The sequence below is a fragment of the Ooceraea biroi genome, chromosome 11, assembly GCF_003672135.1.
Source record: "Ooceraea biroi isolate clonal line C1 chromosome 11, Obir_v5.4, whole genome shotgun sequence".
In the NCBI taxonomy this organism is placed as follows: Eukaryota; Metazoa; Arthropoda; class Insecta; order Hymenoptera; family Formicidae; genus Ooceraea; species Ooceraea biroi.
The window spans coordinates 1351258-1370468 of record NC_039516.1 but is presented as its reverse complement, the minus strand read 5'-3'; the positions used below and the strand labels follow the sequence as shown (position 1 = coordinate 1370468).

The window sequence follows — 19211 nt, the reverse complement described above, 5'->3', positions numbered from 1 at the left end:
AAATTAATTTTTAACAAAACACACGCCGTCGTGCGCGATTCCCGTTTATCAATAGACGGTGTAGTCGTGCTCAACGCCCTGTGACGTCTCGACGTATCGGCGCATCACGACTTTAGCACTTGGAATCGAGTTAAATCTGCAGCTACGTCCGCGATCGACGGTAATTAAGTTTGTGCGACGCCTTAATTACGCACTGCCGTCTTTTCAAGCCAGTTTTAATTAATGTCGATTCACGCGAGAGATTATGGCGAGACGATCAACAACATCGATGGATTATTCTGCGACGACACTCCCTGCGTCGTGCGTCCTTTTTTGAAATGATACGTCAAGTCAACCGTGAGAGGTTTTCCCAGCAAGATCCGCGTCGCGTGATTTTTCGAGATGAGCTCGAGTTTGGTCTCCGATTCGACGAGAATCCTCTCGTTGATCGAGGAATTGTGCGATCTACCGTACACGGAGGTGCAACGACGGTTGAACAAATACGTAAGTGCGGTCGCTGTATTATTGCATTTTGCGTCGTGAATCCCTCGAGCGTGAGAATCCACGCGATTTTCGAACGATCGGCACGGCACGATACTCGCACTAGTGGACCAATGGTAACGCGATCTCATGAATAGTCGTAGTCGTCTGCTAGATCGAGCTAGATGACATACTGCTTTGTTCCTTTTTCTTTTTAATGGAATGATCGAATTTTTAATTAAATTAATTTAATTTCATTAATAATTTAATTTAATTTCAGATACAGAATGCAACGAGTGCCAAGCTAGCTTTTCTCATATTAATATTGGTAGAATCGGAGGAGATGATTATCCATGTTATAGGTGAAGAAATACTTGACCGAGAACTGAGACTTCCCGTAAGTTTCTCTCATGCGCAGCTTTTTGTAAAGTAAGACGCATTAGACGTGTAAATAACCTTTTGATGCAACATCTCCCATTATACGTAATCCTTTTCCATAATGGCAAAGGAAATATTTTTTCACTTGTGTCCTCCTACAGCGCCTAGAAATGCATTTAGAAATAAGTATCTTCATAGATTGTGTTACGTCGTTATCAGCAAATGCGGCCAGTCATTAAACTGGGTGAACACTTTAAAGCCTGCTTGTACGGCCACTTGTATGATAAGATTATAGATTCAATTTTTTGTCAATTCTAATAACGATATCGATAAGATAACTATCGATACTTTAAAATCTCTCTCTTCAAGATAGCCTGGCACCATTTTCCAATTGATATCTCTCCGATATCTAACATCAAAGAAACTTGACTTTATAATAACTATCACACCCTCAATAGCGTACATCATTTTCCATCGTTCAGTATGTCTATATTTATATGTTATGCATATGAAGGACAAAAACTCTTTTTGCAGATATCAAACAATGTTTTGTATGAGGCTGTGACAAGTAAAACATCATTGGCCATGAATGTTGCATATCTTGACGAAGAGTTAGTGAAATACATTAATAGAGCGATAGATACAAAAGCAAATTCCCTCCTAACGATCCCTATACAACATCCTTACAAACATTATACAGCTTTGCTTGTATGCCTAGTAGATCACGTGGATGGGGATGAGGCCAGGCACACTTCCATGGAAATAGTTGAAGAATGCTTTAGGTACTATATATCTAAAGATATTTGTAGCTCGTAGCAATCATTGTTAAAACAAAAGGAAGATTTAAATCTGTCTAATGCATCTTAAATCGAAATGTCGCAGATTTTGTCTCGGATATCTGCTCAGTTCGTTACGTTGCTACGAGGAGGCCCGCGTAAGGCAGCAATGCCAAGATTTATTAGCCGTCTCTAGAAAGCTTTTCACACACTTGGGTATGACATACCGTCCTCCGAATATAATACATCGCTTCTTATCATTTATTTATATCTTTAAACTGCAATGTAGGAGACTTTTCTGATCTCTTGCGTGAGATCATGGCAGAAGTCAGAAAATTAACAAACGCAGAGAGATGTTCCTTGTTCCTTTTGGATCCTGATCAGCAAGATTTGGTTGCAAAAGTATTCGACGGCATTTCTACGAAAGAAGTAACTTGCACAGATTCAACAGACACAAGTATTCCCGAAGTAACTCCATAAACCCCGTGATTACCTTTCTGCATGGTTTTAGACCGTGAATGAGATGAGGATACCTATCGGGCAAGGTATAGCCGGTCATGTTGCGACCACTGGCAAATTACTCAATATACGAGACGCTTATAATCATCCCCTTTTTTATCGGGGCATTGATGAGGCAACAGGGTTTAAGACAAGAAATATCTTGTGCTTTCCAATACGAGATGAAAATGGCATCGTTGGTAAATTAAATTCAACTCGCATTTCACAAATATATCGTAATAATAAACGCATTAAACATGTACACGTGGCACAAAGCGTGATGTTCCTTGCATTTCAGGAGTGGCTCAACTGTGCAATAAAATAAATGGCTTATATTTTGATGTCTTTGACGAAGAGATCGCGACGGCATTTAGTATTTACTGCGGTATATCAATAATGCACAGCATCGTTTACAAGAAGATGCAAGATGCTCAGGCACGTAATAAGCTCAGCAACGAGATCATGATGTATCACATGAAGGTAAATGCTTATCTGAATTATAAGTCTCGGTATAGAAATGTGATGATATTGTGCAAACAGCAAATTCTCGTTCAGCGTTCAGTCCCGAAATTTATTTGCAGGTGGAAGAATCTGCTGTACAAGCCTTGTTAAATTGCAGGGACGACCACAATATCAAAGACTTTAACAAATTCCATTTTAGTCCGAGAAACGTACCTTACAAACATATACCTTGCTACACGATCAAAATGTTCATGAACTTGTGCTTCCTCGCACGTTGGAAAATTAAGATGCCGACACTCGCGAGGTATCGCTGTGTGAAATGAGTGATAACATGATTCGCTTGTCGTTCGATTGTAACGAAGTATTTAACATTGCTGCGTGTAACATTCTTCAGATTCATATTATACGTCAAAAAAGGCTACAGGGACGCACCTTACCACAATTGGACACACGCGTTCTCCGTGGCACACTTTGCATATCTGTTGATAAAGAATATGCAGCTGATCGAGGAAAGCTACATGACGTCCTTGCAAGCTCTAGTCTTTCTTGTATCGTGTTTGTGCCACGACATAGACCATAGAGGGACCAACAACTCTTTTCAAACGAAGTGTGGCACCGTGTTGGCGAGCCTTTACAGTTCCGAGGGTTCTGTCATGGAGGTAAAATCAAGTGCTGTGGAGCAAACATTTAGATTGTTACTCAGTTCCAACTGAATAATTTTTTTTTCTCTCAATAGAGGCATCACCTCGCGCAAACTATGTGCATTCTGAACACTGAAGGCTGCAATATATTCGAAAGCTTGGACAGCGACGAGTACAGTGAGGCCTTGGACTTGCTGAGGAGTAATATACTCGCGACCGACTTGGCTTCTCACTTTCGTAGCATAAAACGACAGGAAGAAATGATTCGCGATAAATACAATAGGGATGATCCAAAGCAGCAGAAACTGCTGTTCGAAATGCTAATGACTTGTTGCGATCTTAGCGATCAGACGAAGGATTGGAAAGTCTCGAAGAAAACCGCGGTACGTTATACTCATTAATTATATTCGACTTGCAGATTCTTCGATAGGCGTAAATAAACGCATGTATTCTGCATCAGGAACAAATATACGACGAGTTCTTTTCACAAGGGGATCTAGAAAAAAGCATGGGCAGTGCACCCGTCGAGATGATGGACAGAGAACGGGCGTCCATTCCCGATCTTCAAATACAATTTATTACAAACTTGGTCATACCTCTGTTCACGTGAGTGTTGCCTCCAACGATTTGTTTCTCACACGATTTATCGACGTTGCATTCAGTTTCGATCATATCGTTTTTCATTTTCCAGTAATCTGTCATTATTATTCCCGTCGGCGCAGCCTCTGGTCCACACGTTAGAACACAATCGTTCGTTGTGGCAAGTTGCTAAAAGTGTCTTTCAAAGGTATTCCACGAAGGGGATAAAGGGAATAGATATTTTGCTGGATCCCAACTTCGAAAACGAGGTACTTGAAATATTTGCTCAAGGAGGTCAGTGTTCCACAAAAGATCCTGATGCATGCAGAGACCTGCAGGAAGCCGAATAATGTAATGTAAATGTCAGAATATTTATGAAGAATTTAATACCAATCATATCGATCGCGATTCATTCTGTCAACATTTTTTAAAACTTGGACAATTGAAAATCAAAATGTGATTTTAAAAGCAATCAGCTAGTTACAGTTTTACAGATTAAATGTATATAAGTAATACGTATTTGAATAATCCAGCACAAAAAAGCGAGCAATCATACATGAACATTATGCACTGCCAACTCAAATGTAATTCGCCCACGCATCGCGTGTGCTATTGACAAATTTGTACATTAAGAAAGATAAAAAAATCTCGATATCTTGTGGATATATTAATCCATAAGATCGTATCTAGATATACAAAAATATAATTTATATGTGTACCAATGCATTATGGCAATATCATAAATTTTATCATCAAGAACATCCATATACAGGATTAACAGTACCAACTTTTATACGCGGTTTAAAAACTTATTCCTTCTGGACACGTTTATCAATTGATGGTGGCAATTTAAATGTGATATAAATTAAATCGAAAGGTGCTCTTTAGGCTAAGAATGCAATATGCAACTAACATTTATAAAAAAGGAGAAAGGTAAAGTACGCTTGATCAAATAATCAAATTAAATCATCAGATCACTGTGGCAGTTTGAAAAGTGAGAATACCTTGTTGAGAATTCTTTTCTTTTTTCTCGTGAAAATCTACTAAGTGTACATAAATGTAAGATTTCTTATTCGATAAGTGGAATGTCAAAAATATTTCGTAAATAAAATGTGATGTAAAACTAAAATCTTTAAATGGCTCACTACTCCCAAGCATAGGTTGACAGAAGAAAAACCTATTCTCACGGACATTTCCGGTGTGCAGTTCATCTGAAATTACACATTCGCCATCATCGTAAGAATAATGAATTCTGAAGAAATTCCGCGATAAAAATCCGTATGGCGGATGGGAGAGGTAGACAGGTGTGTAAGAACGTATATACAATAAGGCGCTTTATTTCTATAAATCTTCAACTTATTTATTATCGATAGAAATATTTGGTACTTATGATCTAGATCTCTAGATATGGTTGTGCCGGTAGCATGGTGAACAGGTATAAATATAACATTCTCCGTTCGTCGTTCACGTTGCTCACCCATTTCGCATAATGCATGAATGTCCAATGCCCTTAACAGACTTGTACAAAAAAGGAAGAGAACCCGACGTGTCTCTCTACACGTTACCGCCGTCATTGCCACCGATATTACTGTCACCGCCGCCGCCGGTCGTTAACGGCTTCCCGTGTTTATCCCGCTTGGCGTTGTGATAGAGGTAGGAGTGTACACGCAAACTGTTACTGTTCTTATATTTATTGCCACAAAGCTTACACGTGAGACTTTCAAGCGGACCGTGAATATAACGGACATGGAGTTTGAGGTTTTCTTTGCGTGTGAAGTGACGGAGGCACCACGGGCACGCGTACATGCGTATTACCTTGCCACGCTCGATGCGCAACGTTGGACCCAGCTCCGAGACGACGCGCAGAGTTGTCTCCAGCGGTAGGCTACTACCGGGTATACCTTTCACGGTACGCCGGCCTTTGTTACTAGGACTCGCCGTGTCGTACATGTAATCACCTTGAAACCCTGCCACGTTGCTCAAATCTGTTGGAAAAAAAATGCGATCGTAAGAAAACGACTGCACAAACGTCGATACACTCGATTAATTGAGATGAGAAACGTATCAGCTGTTTTTAGTTTTATTCGATACATGTAAGTCTGTAGAAAGGAACAAAGAGCGACAGCGAGAAAGAAATATATCGCAGTAAATGTACATGTGAGCAGTGTGCGCGATACAGAGACACGACATACAAAATATCCTAGTTCTACTAAAAGTCAATGCAATGGAGAAACTGTATGAAATTGGAAACCGTAAAATCGTTACTAAGTTTTTCACTCGTAAAAATGCTCGATTTCTTATACAATCGATATATCATTCTTGGCATCTAACGAGATCCATTGTCTGTGTATTCAATATATTTGGCATCGGGATGAGAATAGTTGTTTACGATTTAAAAAGAGAAAGGGAGGGAGAGAGATATATATACGGATGGAATTCCGTAATGGGAATTAATCTACAAACATTTACGTGTGAAATCAAACAGATGCGTGTTTTCCCCCAAGTCCACTCTACAGCTGAAAAATCTTGCGAATAGAGTCCCTTGTCAAACGTGCAATTGAATGAGTTAGAAAACGAGTTAAGCAAATGCGGCAATAGTGTAAAACGTACCGAACGGCCGAATTTGTGAATTCTGACTGTAGGGAATTAACTGCGTGTCTGGCGCGAAATCTGCAAGATAACATCGCTTCCTCTAAACATTCATGGCCAATGAGATGAGAAGTGCCTCATGAACTTATGTGAGGTATTACGGGTACATCGCTCGCTCGGATTTGAAACACCCATTCGCGTGAACATGCAAACGTGATACTGCGTTGATCATCGAGATTGGCTTTAACCCCCGGTCTTTCGGTTACACGAGCAAACTAGTTTATACGTGATACGATAGCCAGCACAGCTGCAAATATTTCTCTCTCGATCGTGTTCAAGATTCGTAGAACGCATAGGAGAGTGACAGCAAGATTCAACAAGTAACGGCAAGAGGTACCGGGGGTTAATAATTAAAAGACATAATATATAAAAGTGCTTAGGAGCTTGTGTCGCAGTCAAACACGTGATAGAATGATTCTCAATAACAAAATACACATCCAACCGTGGCAACACTTGAGTGTGTCAAACCTTTGAGGCGCCGGTACTGCTGGCACAGGAAATTTCTCTTTGCCGAAGGGCGTTTCAGCTCCGGATGACGTTTTCGACGACGTCATTCGATCTACCGAGAGCGTAGCTCGCCTTGTCTAAAGTACAAGGTGTCGACAAAGCGGGAGAGAGAGAGATCACTACCTTGTCTCTGCAAGTTCTCCTCGGGATTATAGAGTATTTTCTCGGCGATACATGGCTTATATCTCGCTTCCGTATCCATGTCCACTGTATAATCCAATGGTTCGTGTTTGGGTTGCTGCGATTGATTCACATCGGAAGTGCAATCCAGTGGCTGTTCTCCCATACTGCTCGGCGCGTCTGCACTCGTGCATCTCTCGCTGAACGCTGTCTGCATATCCGAAGCACTGTGATCGCCATCGACTTTGCGACTTTGTCGGTGACAAGTATCGCCAACACTCGACGTGTGTTCCATAAAGGTGTTTTCTCTCGTCGAGGTTTCCGTCAAGCTGTTCTGCCTTGTTCTCGATTGCTCCTCTTTGATCGGGTGCGTCAGACTACCAAAAGTGGAGATACTTTCGTCTGCACTTTCAAGATTACTCTTGTCCCTGTTCACATCGAACAGATGATCCAAGTCTTCAACATTCTGCCCGAAAGTGTCTTTCAACTTCTGTAACATGACAATTTCATGAAAGTACAGCGTTTCTTCTGAAGCGCTGTGCAACTTTGTCGAAACAGCTTTCATCTTTGTGTTTTAACGTACTTCATCTGATTCCGTAGTCAGTCCTTTTATCTGAAGAGTCTCCGCAACTTTAAGAAAGCTGGCAATATCCTCCTGCTTTATATTGACCTCTCCTTGGTACATGAAGTGCAGCATGGCTGACAAGTCTCGATAATTGACATCTTTCAATATAACAATAGGATGTTTGCACGAATTTCCCTGTATGTACCGAACATGTTACAACAGAGTCATGGTAAAGCAACAGAAAGTATTTGTCACTGTTGAGGCAATACCTTGAAAAGTTCTCGGAAGTATGTACTACAAACCGACAATATCAATTTGTGAGCTCTGAGAATCTGACCTTCGGCTGCCAGCGTAACGTCTACAAGTTGCTCATCCGTTAGTAAGTTATACAAGCCTGAGGACAAGTTTCTTGGGAAACTGTTCCATACTAGGGAGAATTGTTCGTCAGACATCGTTTCCTGAATAAAAGGACAATTTTCAAGAGAATATATCGTTTGATAAGTAGATAACGAGTACAGGTACTAGCAAGTACTAGATACAAACAATACACATTCGTATCATTCAATACTCGGAAGATTAATTTGATCGTAACATTCCGTTTGTAAATATCGGCGGCTTGATTAGAAGGAATCTCACTGCGTCACCGGGCACGTCCATAATAAAGCGCGGTTTCGTACCTTTGACAGTATCGCAGAGGAGCCACTCGAAACCGCGTAAACATGAATCGGAGAAATTAACCTCTAACAATCGCTTTGTTGTTGTGCCGTGACAAGTTCCTCGCGTAGCGTCAGAGTGTCAAATCGTTCGTGTGTCACGATCGAAATGACGAAACGATCAATCCTGAGCGATCGCTTCAAGACTTTATCGTCCGAGTTCCGCCCGCATCTCCACGGGAATCTCGCGGAAAATCTGCAAAGTGCAAAGTCAACGACAATCTCGTTACGGCCGACAAGTCTGAGTCACTTTGTTATTTGCGAATTACAAAACCAGTGCGCCATAAATCATGCGATCTCTGGCGCGCCCCGAGATGGCGGCGCGCGCGTGCATGCAACTTTGCGCAATGGCGCCGCGGTTTCCGCTACTCTATCAATCCATTAAAGTAGGTACGGTAGTGTATATGCATAAATATATATATATATATATATATCAGTGCGACTTTCTCTCGATTGCACAGCGTTACACAATGTAACATAAATGATACGAGTAATGTAAAGATTTATTACGTACTATATATTCATGAGTATTCTGAATTATCAATAATCCTTGGCTTCTGTAATCTCATGCTTGCATATTGTCAAATTTACATTTTGACAATTTTACAACGCAATCAGGCGATCAGCGAAGTGCCGTCGTGACCATCGGCAAGACGGAAGCACTTCCAGAGACCATAGCGCGCCTCCCAATCCACGAAGAACAATTCCGACTTGTTGCAGAGAACATGATGCACCGCGAAATTATATTGGGACTGGATAGGAGGATTCAGCTGCGGTGCCCATTGAGCTCTCTCCATTATGATCCTATTTACATAATTATAAAACACCTTGGCCTTGTGTATCCAGCATAAAAGGGACATGATAGAGATGATCGTGGCATGTACGTGGCAGGCCACCTCTAGCTGATCATTCTGTCGTTGCAAGATGACTTCCTGCAGATTCATAGCGAGGCATACTATGGCAGCGGCCGTGAAGCCGCAGGGTACCTCAACAGCGATCAGACACACCGTGCAGTACGTAGTCTCGAGATTCATTCGCGAGTCGCAGTGGTTCAGCAGACTCTTCAGTAGACTGTCGTGCAGTACTTCGCGATGTAGCTTGAAGAATAATCGGTCCTCCTTACGGCAAGCCCCAATTCGCACATAGACGCGCGTATGTTCAAAAAAAATCTTGGGCGTGTCGAAGATCGCTCGATTGTCCCTGCGATCCAGCAGGTACTGTAGCACGCGATTGCCCAGCAGATTGATCAGCCGGCTGGACGATCCTATCATCTGCATCAGCAATGGGAAGATCACCGTGGTAAAGGTCTGCTCGAAGAGACCAGCCTGATGCGTGTAAGCAGCGTACTCCAGGATGCTACCAAACTCCAAGATGATCTCGTCAGTGATGTCCGCGATTACTGACCAGGCGCACATACGCTGCACGACAATCAACAGCTGATCGTTTGGTAGATGCTTTATAGTGTTCCTCAGACAGACTTCCAGGCTCTTCCTGAGTTTCGCGAGCGACGGTGGCGGCGTCGGGAGAAGGAAGTTCAATTTGACTGACTGTGCGTTGATTATGCTCATCTGAAATAGATTGAGTATCTTTTCTATCGTCGCTACCGTTTCCTGCGTCGCCGGCCACTCGTGCAGGTCCAGTAACTCGTACAACAGTCTGAGAACGCCGCGGGCTTCCTCGACATCGAGTTCCGGCGACGTTAGCTTCTCCCAAATTAGGTTGATGATCAGATTGATGATCGAGCCACCGTTAGTTGTGCCAACGTCCAGCAGACTGCACGTTATCTCGAAGCAGAAGGTCTCGAACTCCCAGAGTCGGTCCCGGTAAATGGTCGTCACGATTGTTTGTACGACCTCGTGCGATTTTTTTGGCAAATAACTCGTCAGTAGGGCGTGATAGCAATTTCGGGCGAGCCTAAACCTTCGCCGACGTTTCCATTCGCATAATCGCTCCGCGTGTAGCAGGTCTTCGTACTGAAAGAGAATTCTTAAAACGCACGTGATGAGCACGCGAGGATCGCGGGATAACAATTGTTCTCTCGTCGTGTTTCTGACGATTTTTATGATTTTATCCAGGATTTTATCTTGCTGCATCGAGACGTCTGAGAGAGCGAGAGAAATCTCGTCCAGCCTCCGCGTGAGTTCCGTATCGGTGATCATTACCGATTTTTCTGGAAATTTCTCGACAAAGATGCTAAGTCAAATGTGATAATGTTGGAACTCCTGGAAGACACAGAAAAATGTTACGACTGAAAACAATTATTATGGAAGCGATAATAAGCTAAAAAATAATATATATGTGTAGAAGAAAAGAATATGTGTGCGTGTGTGTATATGTATGCGTAAAATAATCAAGCTAAAATAAAGATCTATGGAGTAATATCGAACTGGAACGCATATTTCTGCAGGTTAAATTCTGACTTTCAATTTTTCAAGGAACTCGTAATAGAGACATGAAATTGCAGCTTTTATCGCATTAAAGAATTCCGATTTAGTTTTCTTCCATCAATAGTACTTTCGTAAACAATGTTCATCGATAGCGATGTCTAGCAAATCTCAATTAAAAATTTCACTTGCAAGAAAAGGAAAGAAGCACAGTTGTAGATAATAGATCTGTTTACATGTATTTTTCCCACTGACATAGTAATAATTCGTTTGTAAAAATAAAAGTAGGATGGCAATGTAACACGATCGTTAATGCCGAGTTAGAAAAGAAAACAATATTTTATTCTATATTTACATATTCCTGTACATATATGCACATAATGTATGTACGAAGAGTAAATCTTATAAACTCTCCTCACGAGTTTGCGGGATAAAATTTCTTCATTGAACCGTGCAAGTATTATGACGTTGCAAGTACATAATGACGGATACGTGAAATTAATATCTCGGTACTCAGAATTTGATAACTTTTCTGGCACGAGATATCTGTTTACTTTCGAAGAGTATAAGTGACCTCTAATTAAAAAATAACACTATTAAATAATTAATCCTCACGTTTTTACAAAGCTATAACAAAGTAACGGAAACACGCACACTTAGAACCACAAGTCACCACCGACGTCCTCATCCGGTTGCGGCAGTTGTTGCTGCTGTTGGTTCTGCTGTGCTTCCTGTTTGGACGCGGCGTTCTCAGTATCGTCGTCGCTCTCGGAAACAGCCAGATCATCCTGAATTTTATTCTCGCCTTTATCCTCCCTGGCTGGCAAACCAGCTAAGAGGAAATCCGAGGGGTCGTAATTTGGATCGACATCCATACTCTCATCTGCGAGTAAATGATCAATTATATTGTCGATCAAAGAATCAATATATTATTTAAAATACATTGCCAGATTTATGTCAACGAATATAGAAAACGCATCGATGATTAAAACAATTTTATCAGTTTATTATTCTCCTGCTTACCTTGTTGAAGCAGTTGCTGTTCACCCATGTAAAAACCAACATTGCCCAACTGCACCATTGCCTCGGCAGCTTGTTGACTGTCATCGTCCGCTAATACGACGCTTTCCTCTCTGACCTCGCTCAATTCGAGTGTTTCCATCTCATTTTGCTCGGAATGTTCATCCGCACCGAACGGTACTTCATCGAATTCATCTTCACTGGAGAATTGAAGGTCTGTAACGTGGAAGGATAAAATAAAACAATAATATCAATCAAGCAAGCTCGAATAAATATAAAATAAAGTTTAGATCACACTTATATATTGCATTACCTTCTTCGAGCACATCTTTCTTCTTCGAGTTTCTATCTTCCGCTTCCATATCTCCGTCCACGTCTCCGAAATCAAAATCGTCGATATTCGACTTGCCAAATGGATTCTCTGGAGAACTGGTTTGACTCTGAAAGTAAATTTCGATGTCAAATTAAGTTTTAGAAGAGACTGCAGGTGAGTGCGCGCGTTGTAAGGTCAGTTTTAGATTATATTTTAATATTTAATAACTCGTTAATAACTGTTAAATAATAAATATCTTATAGAAATATTAACATGTAACATTACTCTGAACTCGGATTCAGCAATAGCGTAATTTTCTTCGTCTGGCCCGAGCCACGAGGAATCATCCGCTTGCTCCATCGCTCGTTTTTGCACGAGCAATATATTATTTTCCAGTTGTGTCAGATGCTCGTCGTACTAGTGAGACAAATATGTCATTGTATAGAAGCTCATTAATTTACCTGTACCTCCAATAATCTGAATACGTCTAATTTAGTACAAAATTTCGTTCATACCTGGTCTAATGTTTCTTTACAGACTTTAACCAGTACTTCAGCTTTATTTGTGAGCGGATTATCTTTGCCGTTATAGAGTGAACAATTTTCCAGGATCTGTTCGATGTCTCTGAGAAACTCATGACGAGTGTGATACTTGTGTGCTGAAAAAGTAATTTTCAGGAAACATAGTACCGGATATGTGCGGAGCTATAATACATATACCTAAAAAGAAAATTTAAATTTCTTACCAGAAACCTTTTTAGATATTGTTTCTAGATCCATCGGCCTCTTGACAATATCATAGTAATCCTTCACCATCTTTTTGCTAACGGGCTTCATAAACGGCCATACTTCCATCATGGATTTCAATTTGTTGTTAATGACATTGTCTAGTATGTAGGTGAGAGCAACCTGATCATTGTCATCTAGAAGAGGATTGATAGCCTTTTCCAGTCTCATCAAGCGATCCTCTTTTTCACCAAGCCTCTCGACGCACGTGTCCAGCATCCTCTTGGCGGCCACGGTCAACGAACTCTTCTCCCCGTTATAAAACTCGGAGTTCTTCACGATTTGATTAACGTCCGCCAAGAATTCCTCTCTGCTCTGATACTTCTTCAATCTCAAATTCTCTCGTATTGTCTGCAGATCCATGGGTCGCTGTATGATCTTGTGATAATCAGGTACTACCTGGCAATCGATATTTTAGATTTTAACTTATATTGTTAAATGTAGTTAGATGTAAAAATAATTGGGGCAATAAATTAAAATAGCGTTTACTTTGGGATTGACCGGGAACAAGAACGGCTGTACATCTGGCAGGTCTCTCATCTCGTTCAGAATGCTTTCCAGCATTGTTGACATCACGACAACCGGATCCGTTCTACGTCTGTTAACCGGCCTTTGGTGGCGTTTCAAGTAATCGCAGTGATCGTCCGTCGGCGGTTTCCTACGCTTCTTCGAGTTCACCGCTTCCTTCGGCACTTTGAGTAGCAATGTACGTCTCTTCATCTCTTCGGCGTGCTGAAACGAGTCGATTATTCGTCACAATCTCCTATCTAAACGATGAATCCTTTTGGAATTCTTGTTCAGTTTAGATATCGAGATATCAAGCATAGCAATTCGTTACTCACTTTAATTAGTTTTGACGATAGCTTCACCTTGGTGCCATCGACGTTTACCAAATCCTGATCATCGGTGTTCAGCTGTTTCTCGATTTCCTCCTCCTGCTCCTCGGTCATCGCGACGTTGACCGGCGCGGTCGCGATGCTGTTCTGATAAAGCGGACAGGCCTTGTTGGTGCGCATATGACCAACATTGCCACAGGCGCCGCACTTGAGCTTGAGATCTGGCTTGAGTTTAGGTTTTTTACGTTTTGGTGGTGAAACCTCTGGTTTGGGATGTTTAGAAGTGGAAGTAGAGGATTGGAAGTTACAAAATGGAAGGATACTGGTTGAGGATATGGTGGTTGGAGTGTTAGTGCCGCTGCGGTCGAAGGTGTTATTGCTCGAGTTGGTGACGCCGCCGCCGTTTATGACCGATCCGCCCAGCATACGTTCCCTCTCCTGGTTCCTCTTGATTCGCCGTAGTTGTTCTTGAATCCTACGCTTCTCCCGTTTCATCTCTTCCTTCTGTGCTTCGTCCAGTGTGGCAAACTGCTTGATGAACGTCTCGTCCTTCGAGTTTCGGATTTTGATGTACGTGTCGATCACAGCGGACTTCCTCACCAATTCGACCCGCGTGAACTCCTTGCCTTCCGGATTGCGGAAAGTGCGATAGATTTTCAACACGCGACCCTGCTGCGCATTAAAATTGTTAACGGGGCTGTCCTCCTCCTCGTCCTTCTTCTTATTCTCCTTGCCCTTTTTCTCCTGCTCCTGCGCCTCGCCCATCAACATCTTTCGCAATTCGTGCCGCTGCTGCTCCTCCCGCTCCAACGATAGCTGCGTACTGGTCTTCTTATTCGACAGCATGTTCTCGATGTTCTTACCCATCTCCTCGATGTCCGAGCTGTCTTCTTCCGAGCTCTCGCCCTCGTCCGTGCTCAGCACCTCATTCGACGACAGCACGCGATTTTGTAGGTCGAAAATACGTTGACACTCCTCCTTGTAACGCTCTTGATGCTCAGCAATGGAGAAACGATTGCCACGCGAAAACTTGGTCATACCTTCCTCACCCGCCTTTGCCTTCTCCGTTGATAGGGTTCGCACGACGTCGATTACCTCCCACCGTGACAGTTTCTTTATCTCGTCTTCTGGTACGCCAAACTTGCGCAGCAACGCTTTCGCATTGTTCAGAGACAATCTCCTCAGATCGGCATCCGTGCCGGTCACGGTTCTCTTTGGTTGGGCCTCTTGCTCTTCCTGTTTACAACATGATCCGGAAATCATTTTTTTAATTTTCATCTGGATGATACTCTATTTAACAAATACTTTATTTATCTAATTTTTCTCTCTATATTGTTTCTAAAGAAGAATTAAATTAGGGGAAGCCCGGAATTGGAAATTTGTTTGATTGTCAGCGCAAAACATGAAATATGCATGAATCGAACAAACCTTGCTAATTGTGGGTTTATTGGGCACTCTGACGTAAGAGAAACCTTCGCCGCAGCCAGTTGGATCGGCCGGTCCAGCCAATTGCAGCAGGCATTTTCCCTTCATGGCTTGGATGTAGGCACGCGTCGTATTCCACGGTGCTACCTTTACCTCGTCGTCCATCTTCAACTGCATATCCTCGTCATCGTCGTCTTGCGGAGTGAATAGGAATTTCTCGCCGTATCCGGCGTCTTTTAACCGTTGCTCGGCCGCGATCATGCTGAAATAAGCGCAGCACTGCTCCGGCGACACCATCGCGCGGATCTCCTCCTCCGTTGGCAATCTGAAGTCCGGTTTTATCACCCACCAGTTGGAATCCATTCCTGTTTCGCATTAAAAAAACAAGATAGTACATTGATGGACGCACATGTAAAATATTGTTATAAAATATTCAATACGGATTGCTGCCATTAATAAAATTTCTTTTCGAAGGAATTACGCACCAGTTCTCTTGAAGTCTGCGCACAGTTTTAATCTCTTCCTGATACTGCTCTCACTGTGCGATGGAAAGGCTTTCTTTATGTCATCCATCTTAATTCGGCGAGGGGTGTCGCGCGACTTCCAAAACAATCTGTATATGAACACTTGCAGGAAGTCGCGCACGAAATTGTTTGCTCTCTTCGAATTGGGTCCCGGCACCTCGTACAGCGGGCATTCTTGACCAGCAACAAACAACGCATCCATCTCTCTAACATAATATTGCTGCCTGCAAATATTATATACACAAGACTCATGAAAATTCGTAATCCCGATTGTACTACATTTATAAATATTAAAAATATCCGTGTAACTGCCAACGCACAATACCTTGTTCTTATAACTAGGAAATCCGTATCAGGGATCTTGTGCTCGTAAATGGGCGCTCTGTACATGTTATTTTCGATCGCCTGGATGCTCTGACCGGCGTAAGGATACCCAGAAACGGACTGGTGTGGGCGTACGCCGTCTCCCCGTACTTGTACGTCTGCGGACCTTGATCCTTGCCGGCCCTCCTCTTGTAATAATTCTTTACCTTGGAGCACATGCCAACTTGATTCATGAGCGGAGGGTGTTCCTCGGAAAACTCGATGAGCACCACCTCGCCATCCCGCCCCGTCAGGTCCTCGGGTGTTCTCATGAAAAATACGTCACCCCCGCCGGAGGCAATTCTCTCTTGCTCCCGTTGCTTAGACTTCTTCTTAATATGCTTCAGCAGAGGCAAGACCCCGTGCGGTACTGGATGAGCAAGCGGACCATGACTAAACCTGCGCAGTGGCGGCCTGTGGAAGTTCCTCAATCGCATTGGACCCATATGCGTTTGGACAAACGGAACTCGCAATTCCACTACTGGAGTGCTGTGCTGTATCAAGTTACCGCCGCCGACCTTGAGCCTCAACGTAGTCTCCGAGGACTTGGGCATGTAGTACGTGTCGTTTGATATGTTGAACGGATCTCGATCGGGTGACTTGGGCGGCGGTGGAGGTGTATCTTCCTCGAGAACGTTGATGACACCCGCCTTGCCCAGTAATAGCTTGCTCTTCTTCACGTGAGGATGCGGAATTTTCACTTTCGGCTGCGGGCCATTATCCTTGTGAAGGAGGGCTGGATCGATGTCGTCCGGTATTCCCAAGACTATGTTCTCGTCGTTCGGATCCAACGTAAGTATTTTCGGTTTCGGGATTTTCTTCATGTTTTCTGGATCCCAGATGACTTCTTCCTCCCACAAGCCGTAAACCAGCTCCTCATTTTCGACCGGAAATATCGAGTACCAGGTATCATCGTAATTCTCTTCCCGCTGTTGTTGTTGATTTCCCTTGCCCATGCCCCTGTATCATGAGAAACAGTTGTAATAAATCGTAAAGTTGTAAAGAATGTTAAGTTCAAACTCATCCTACTATTCAAATCATCGAAATAAAACGGACTTAAATTGTGTAAATTGATCTGAAAAATTTTAAGTCTCCATACATTTTATTCTTTTGCGACTGCATGTGCAGTGGCGTTGTAATCTGCGAAGTTGCTAGCCTGACGTTGGGCGCCACAGTGACCGGAGCACCCTTTCCTGGTTGACTGAAACCTTGAGCAGTTCTGCTGTCGCTCGAGGGCACCCAGCCGGCTGCATTGTTCTTGCTATTCAACTTTTGCATCACCTGTAACAAAAGAGACGGGCGTTTATTTGCTTTCTGGCAGCACGCGATAACGATATTGTACGTTAATCGCACGCGAAATTACCTTGTGCTTTATATCGTCTCCATTCCAAACAACGTCATCTTCCCAGTGTAACTGAGATACCATCAAAAACGCGTCATCAAGTTCTTCGTCCTTCGATCTCGATTTGTTTTCTTGTTCCTCCTAGTTTAAGAAAATTTATTAAAATAAAACAAGAAACAAGTGTCTCTTCTATGGGTTTCTCAATGCTAAACGCAATGTGTAGTCACGTACTTTCTCAGTCGTTTTAAAACCATAATTGAATCCATCTCCAGTTTCTGGTACCTCCAGCATATCGTACCACAGTTGTGCAGGCCCAAATCTCCAGTCGGCCACTTTGGGCCCCATGTCGCCATTCTCTCCAGTCTCACCCGCCTTACCGTTCTGTTCTTTGTCCTCCACCGGTAATAGCAGCTTACTTTCATCATCCGAGCGACATGCTTCCACATTTGCCTCGGGACCATACTGCATGATCCATCCCTGAAACAAATAATGAAATTATTTGTATAACATTTGAATCCACGTCAATTATAAATAAAAAAAAAATGGTTAAAACGTTATGTTAAATGGGAAATATTATGAGATGGAATACATAAAAATTCTCCTATCATCCCAAAAAACGATTTGTCATACTTTAAATTTTGGCTTCTTGTCATCCTGATCAGAGCCAGAGTCGGAATCTCTGATATCGTGATGCCTTTTCTTCTTACGTCGTTTTCTCACACCCCTCCATATCTGCGGCAGGCTACTGGGCTTACCCGGACCAAACAGTCTTGAGAATCTCAGAACTTTATTGGCACGAAAGTCCGGGAACAATTCGGTAACATCGATATTGGCATATTTAGAAGGCAACATGGAAGCAAGAGGTGTTTCCAATTTACGTTGACGTGCCGCTTCCACCTCTTCCGCTGTCAATGCTTCCTTCTCCTCGGGTACTGGCGGAGGTGGCATTAATTGGGTATCTGACTTATTGACAACCTCTTCGTCATCGGCATCATAATCCGCATTCTCCTTATCTGCTCTCCTGTCAAATCCGTTGTTTTTTGCTGAAAACAAATTTGCATCCCCTTTATAAGTACCTCGCATAGTGTCTTACAAGTATAATCATGTGCATTATGGATACTAACAACTGTCATCATTTAAATCATCTGCCAACTCGTTTATATCTGAGAAATCTAGTGCAGTGGGTGATTTTGCCAAGTAATCCACCTCCATATCGTTGGAGGTTCCATTTTGATTCTTTGTTTGTCCATTTTGGTCATTCGCTTTATTATTATTTTCTTTCTCTTCAGTGGTGCATTCATTCGACATCATCTCACTTATGAATGAACTAAAACCGAGGCGACCGAGCGAAGCTAGATGTTGTTTTGCTTCGGGATCCAAGATATCATCTTCCAACTGACCGTTGTCATCAATGTTGCCAAAGAGGAAACCGGTGATGTTGAGGCCGGATCCAAGGTCTTTATCGTTTTCGTCTTCAGAATCTCCCATCTTCGCTACAGTTCAACGATCTATTCGATCTTTACAAAGCAAAGTGCGTGCAAAAATGCTTGTATCAGGTGGAATCTCAAGAAGAATAATTCTGTAAATCAATTGCAAATCACAATGCAACGCTTCTTTTTTATCGTACGTGGATATACACGTAACTGTAAACGTATAATTTGTAAGAAAGCGTTAATTCTATTCCTTCGGGCACTTGATATCACAAATTTGCAGATCTCTGTACGAGTCTTGAGATAAATAGCACTGTTCTATGTACGACGAACTCCGCATGAAACAAACGCAAACGAACGAATAACCAAACCACGATCTCAGCAATTTATCGTCAGATCGTGCATAGATCATATGAATCAGATAAATCTAAAATGTCAGTTG

General features: G+C 42.5%; 4 protein-coding genes across 9 annotated transcripts; 1 reads left to right on the top strand and 3 right to left on the bottom strand.

Annotated features, from left to right (window-relative positions):
• Window positions 1–101: 101 nt before the first annotated feature.
• LOC105274515 (cGMP-dependent 3',5'-cyclic phosphodiesterase) lies at window positions 102–4922 on the top strand. 5 transcript variants are annotated; one of them, XM_011330720.3, is made up of 12 exons: window positions 102–483; window positions 740–856; window positions 1372–1619; window positions 1720–1829; window positions 1903–2042; window positions 2125–2311; window positions 2410–2591; window positions 2693–2877; window positions 2968–3232; window positions 3310–3597; window positions 3675–3820; window positions 3906–4922. In XM_011330720.3, the coding sequence occupies exons 1-12, from the start codon at window positions 382–384 to the stop codon at window positions 4141–4143; spliced, it is 2208 nt and encodes a 735-aa protein (XP_011329022.1). In that variant the 5' UTR covers window positions 102–381; the 3' UTR covers window positions 4144–4922. The 5 variants fall into 5 exon arrangements, with proteins under 5 accessions (XP_011329022.1, XP_011329024.1, XP_011329023.1 ...); XM_011330722.2 differs by lacking the exon at window positions 102–483 and having other exon boundaries at window positions 1372–1448; window positions 1559–1619; XM_011330721.2 differs by lacking the exon at window positions 102–483 and having other exon boundaries at window positions 1372–1448; window positions 1556–1619.
• A 192-nt stretch (window positions 4923–5114) lies between these two features.
• LOC105274530 (longitudinals lacking protein, isoforms H/M/V) lies at window positions 5115–8609 on the bottom strand. 2 transcript variants are annotated; one of them, XM_011330752.3, is made up of 6 exons: window positions 8312–8609; window positions 7904–8092; window positions 7653–7829; window positions 7073–7559; window positions 6404–6463; window positions 5115–5778 (listed from the first exon to the last, which is right to left on the bottom strand). In XM_011330752.3, the coding sequence occupies exons 2-6, from the start codon at window positions 8084–8086 to the stop codon at window positions 5348–5350; spliced, it is 1338 nt and encodes a 445-aa protein (XP_011329054.1). In that variant the 5' UTR covers window positions 8087–8092; window positions 8312–8609; the 3' UTR covers window positions 5115–5347. The 2 variants fall into 2 exon arrangements, with proteins under 2 accessions (XP_011329054.1, XP_011329055.1); XM_011330753.3 differs by lacking the exon at window positions 6404–6463 and having other exon boundaries at window positions 8312–8606.
• On the bottom strand, window positions 8390–10993 carry LOC113562925. The gene has a single exon (XM_026973710.1). It carries the CDS (start codon window positions 10504–10506, stop codon window positions 8962–8964), a length of 1545 nt encoding a protein of 514 aa, XP_026829511.1. The 5' UTR covers window positions 10507–10993; the 3' UTR covers window positions 8390–8961.
• Window positions 10994–11053: 60 nt separating this feature from the next.
• LOC105274531 (transcription initiation factor TFIID subunit 1) lies at window positions 11054–18827 on the bottom strand. The gene is given in 17 exon segments (XM_011330756.3): window positions 11054–11614; window positions 11755–11967; window positions 12065–12191; window positions 12350–12481; window positions 12580–12722; window positions 12810–13248; window positions 13339–13581; window positions 13692–14921; window positions 15114–15475; window positions 15596–15858; window positions 15960–16053; window positions 16056–16957; window positions 17097–17278; window positions 17361–17480; window positions 17571–17816; window positions 17970–18382; window positions 18464–18827. Coding segments are annotated over 17 exon segments (5700 nt in total). The 3' UTR covers window positions 11054–11387.
• Window positions 18828–19211: the final 384 nt, after the last annotated feature.

Bases quoted from the DNA above. Each gene is read 5' to 3' on its own strand.
- LOC105274530 (XM_011330752.3), bottom strand. From the start codon at position 8,086: ATGTCTGACGAACAATTCTCCCTAGTATGGAACAGTTTCCCAAGAAAC. The intron at 6,464-7,072 runs GTAGTGATCTCT...GTTATCTTGCAG, and splicing joins GGAGAACTTGCAGAGACAAG to ATTTCGCGCCAGACACGCAG. The intron at 5,779-6,403 runs GTACGTTTTACA...TTTTTCCAACAG, and splicing joins TTCACAAATTCGGCCGTTCG to ATTTGAGCAACGTGGCAGGG.
- LOC105274515 (XM_011330720.3), top strand. From the start codon at position 382: ATGAGCTCGAGTTTGGTCTCCGATTCGACGAGAATCCTCTCGTTGATC. The intron at 1,830-1,902 runs GTATGACATACC...ACTGCAATGTAG, and splicing joins AAAGCTTTTCACACACTTGG to GAGACTTTTCTGATCTCTTG. The intron at 2,878-2,967 runs GTATCGCTGTGT...AACATTCTTCAG, and splicing joins AAGATGCCGACACTCGCGAG to ATTCATATTATACGTCAAAA.
- LOC113562925 (XM_026973710.1), bottom strand. From the start codon at position 10,506: ATGATCACCGATACGGAACTCACGCGGAGGCTGGACGAGATTTCTCTC.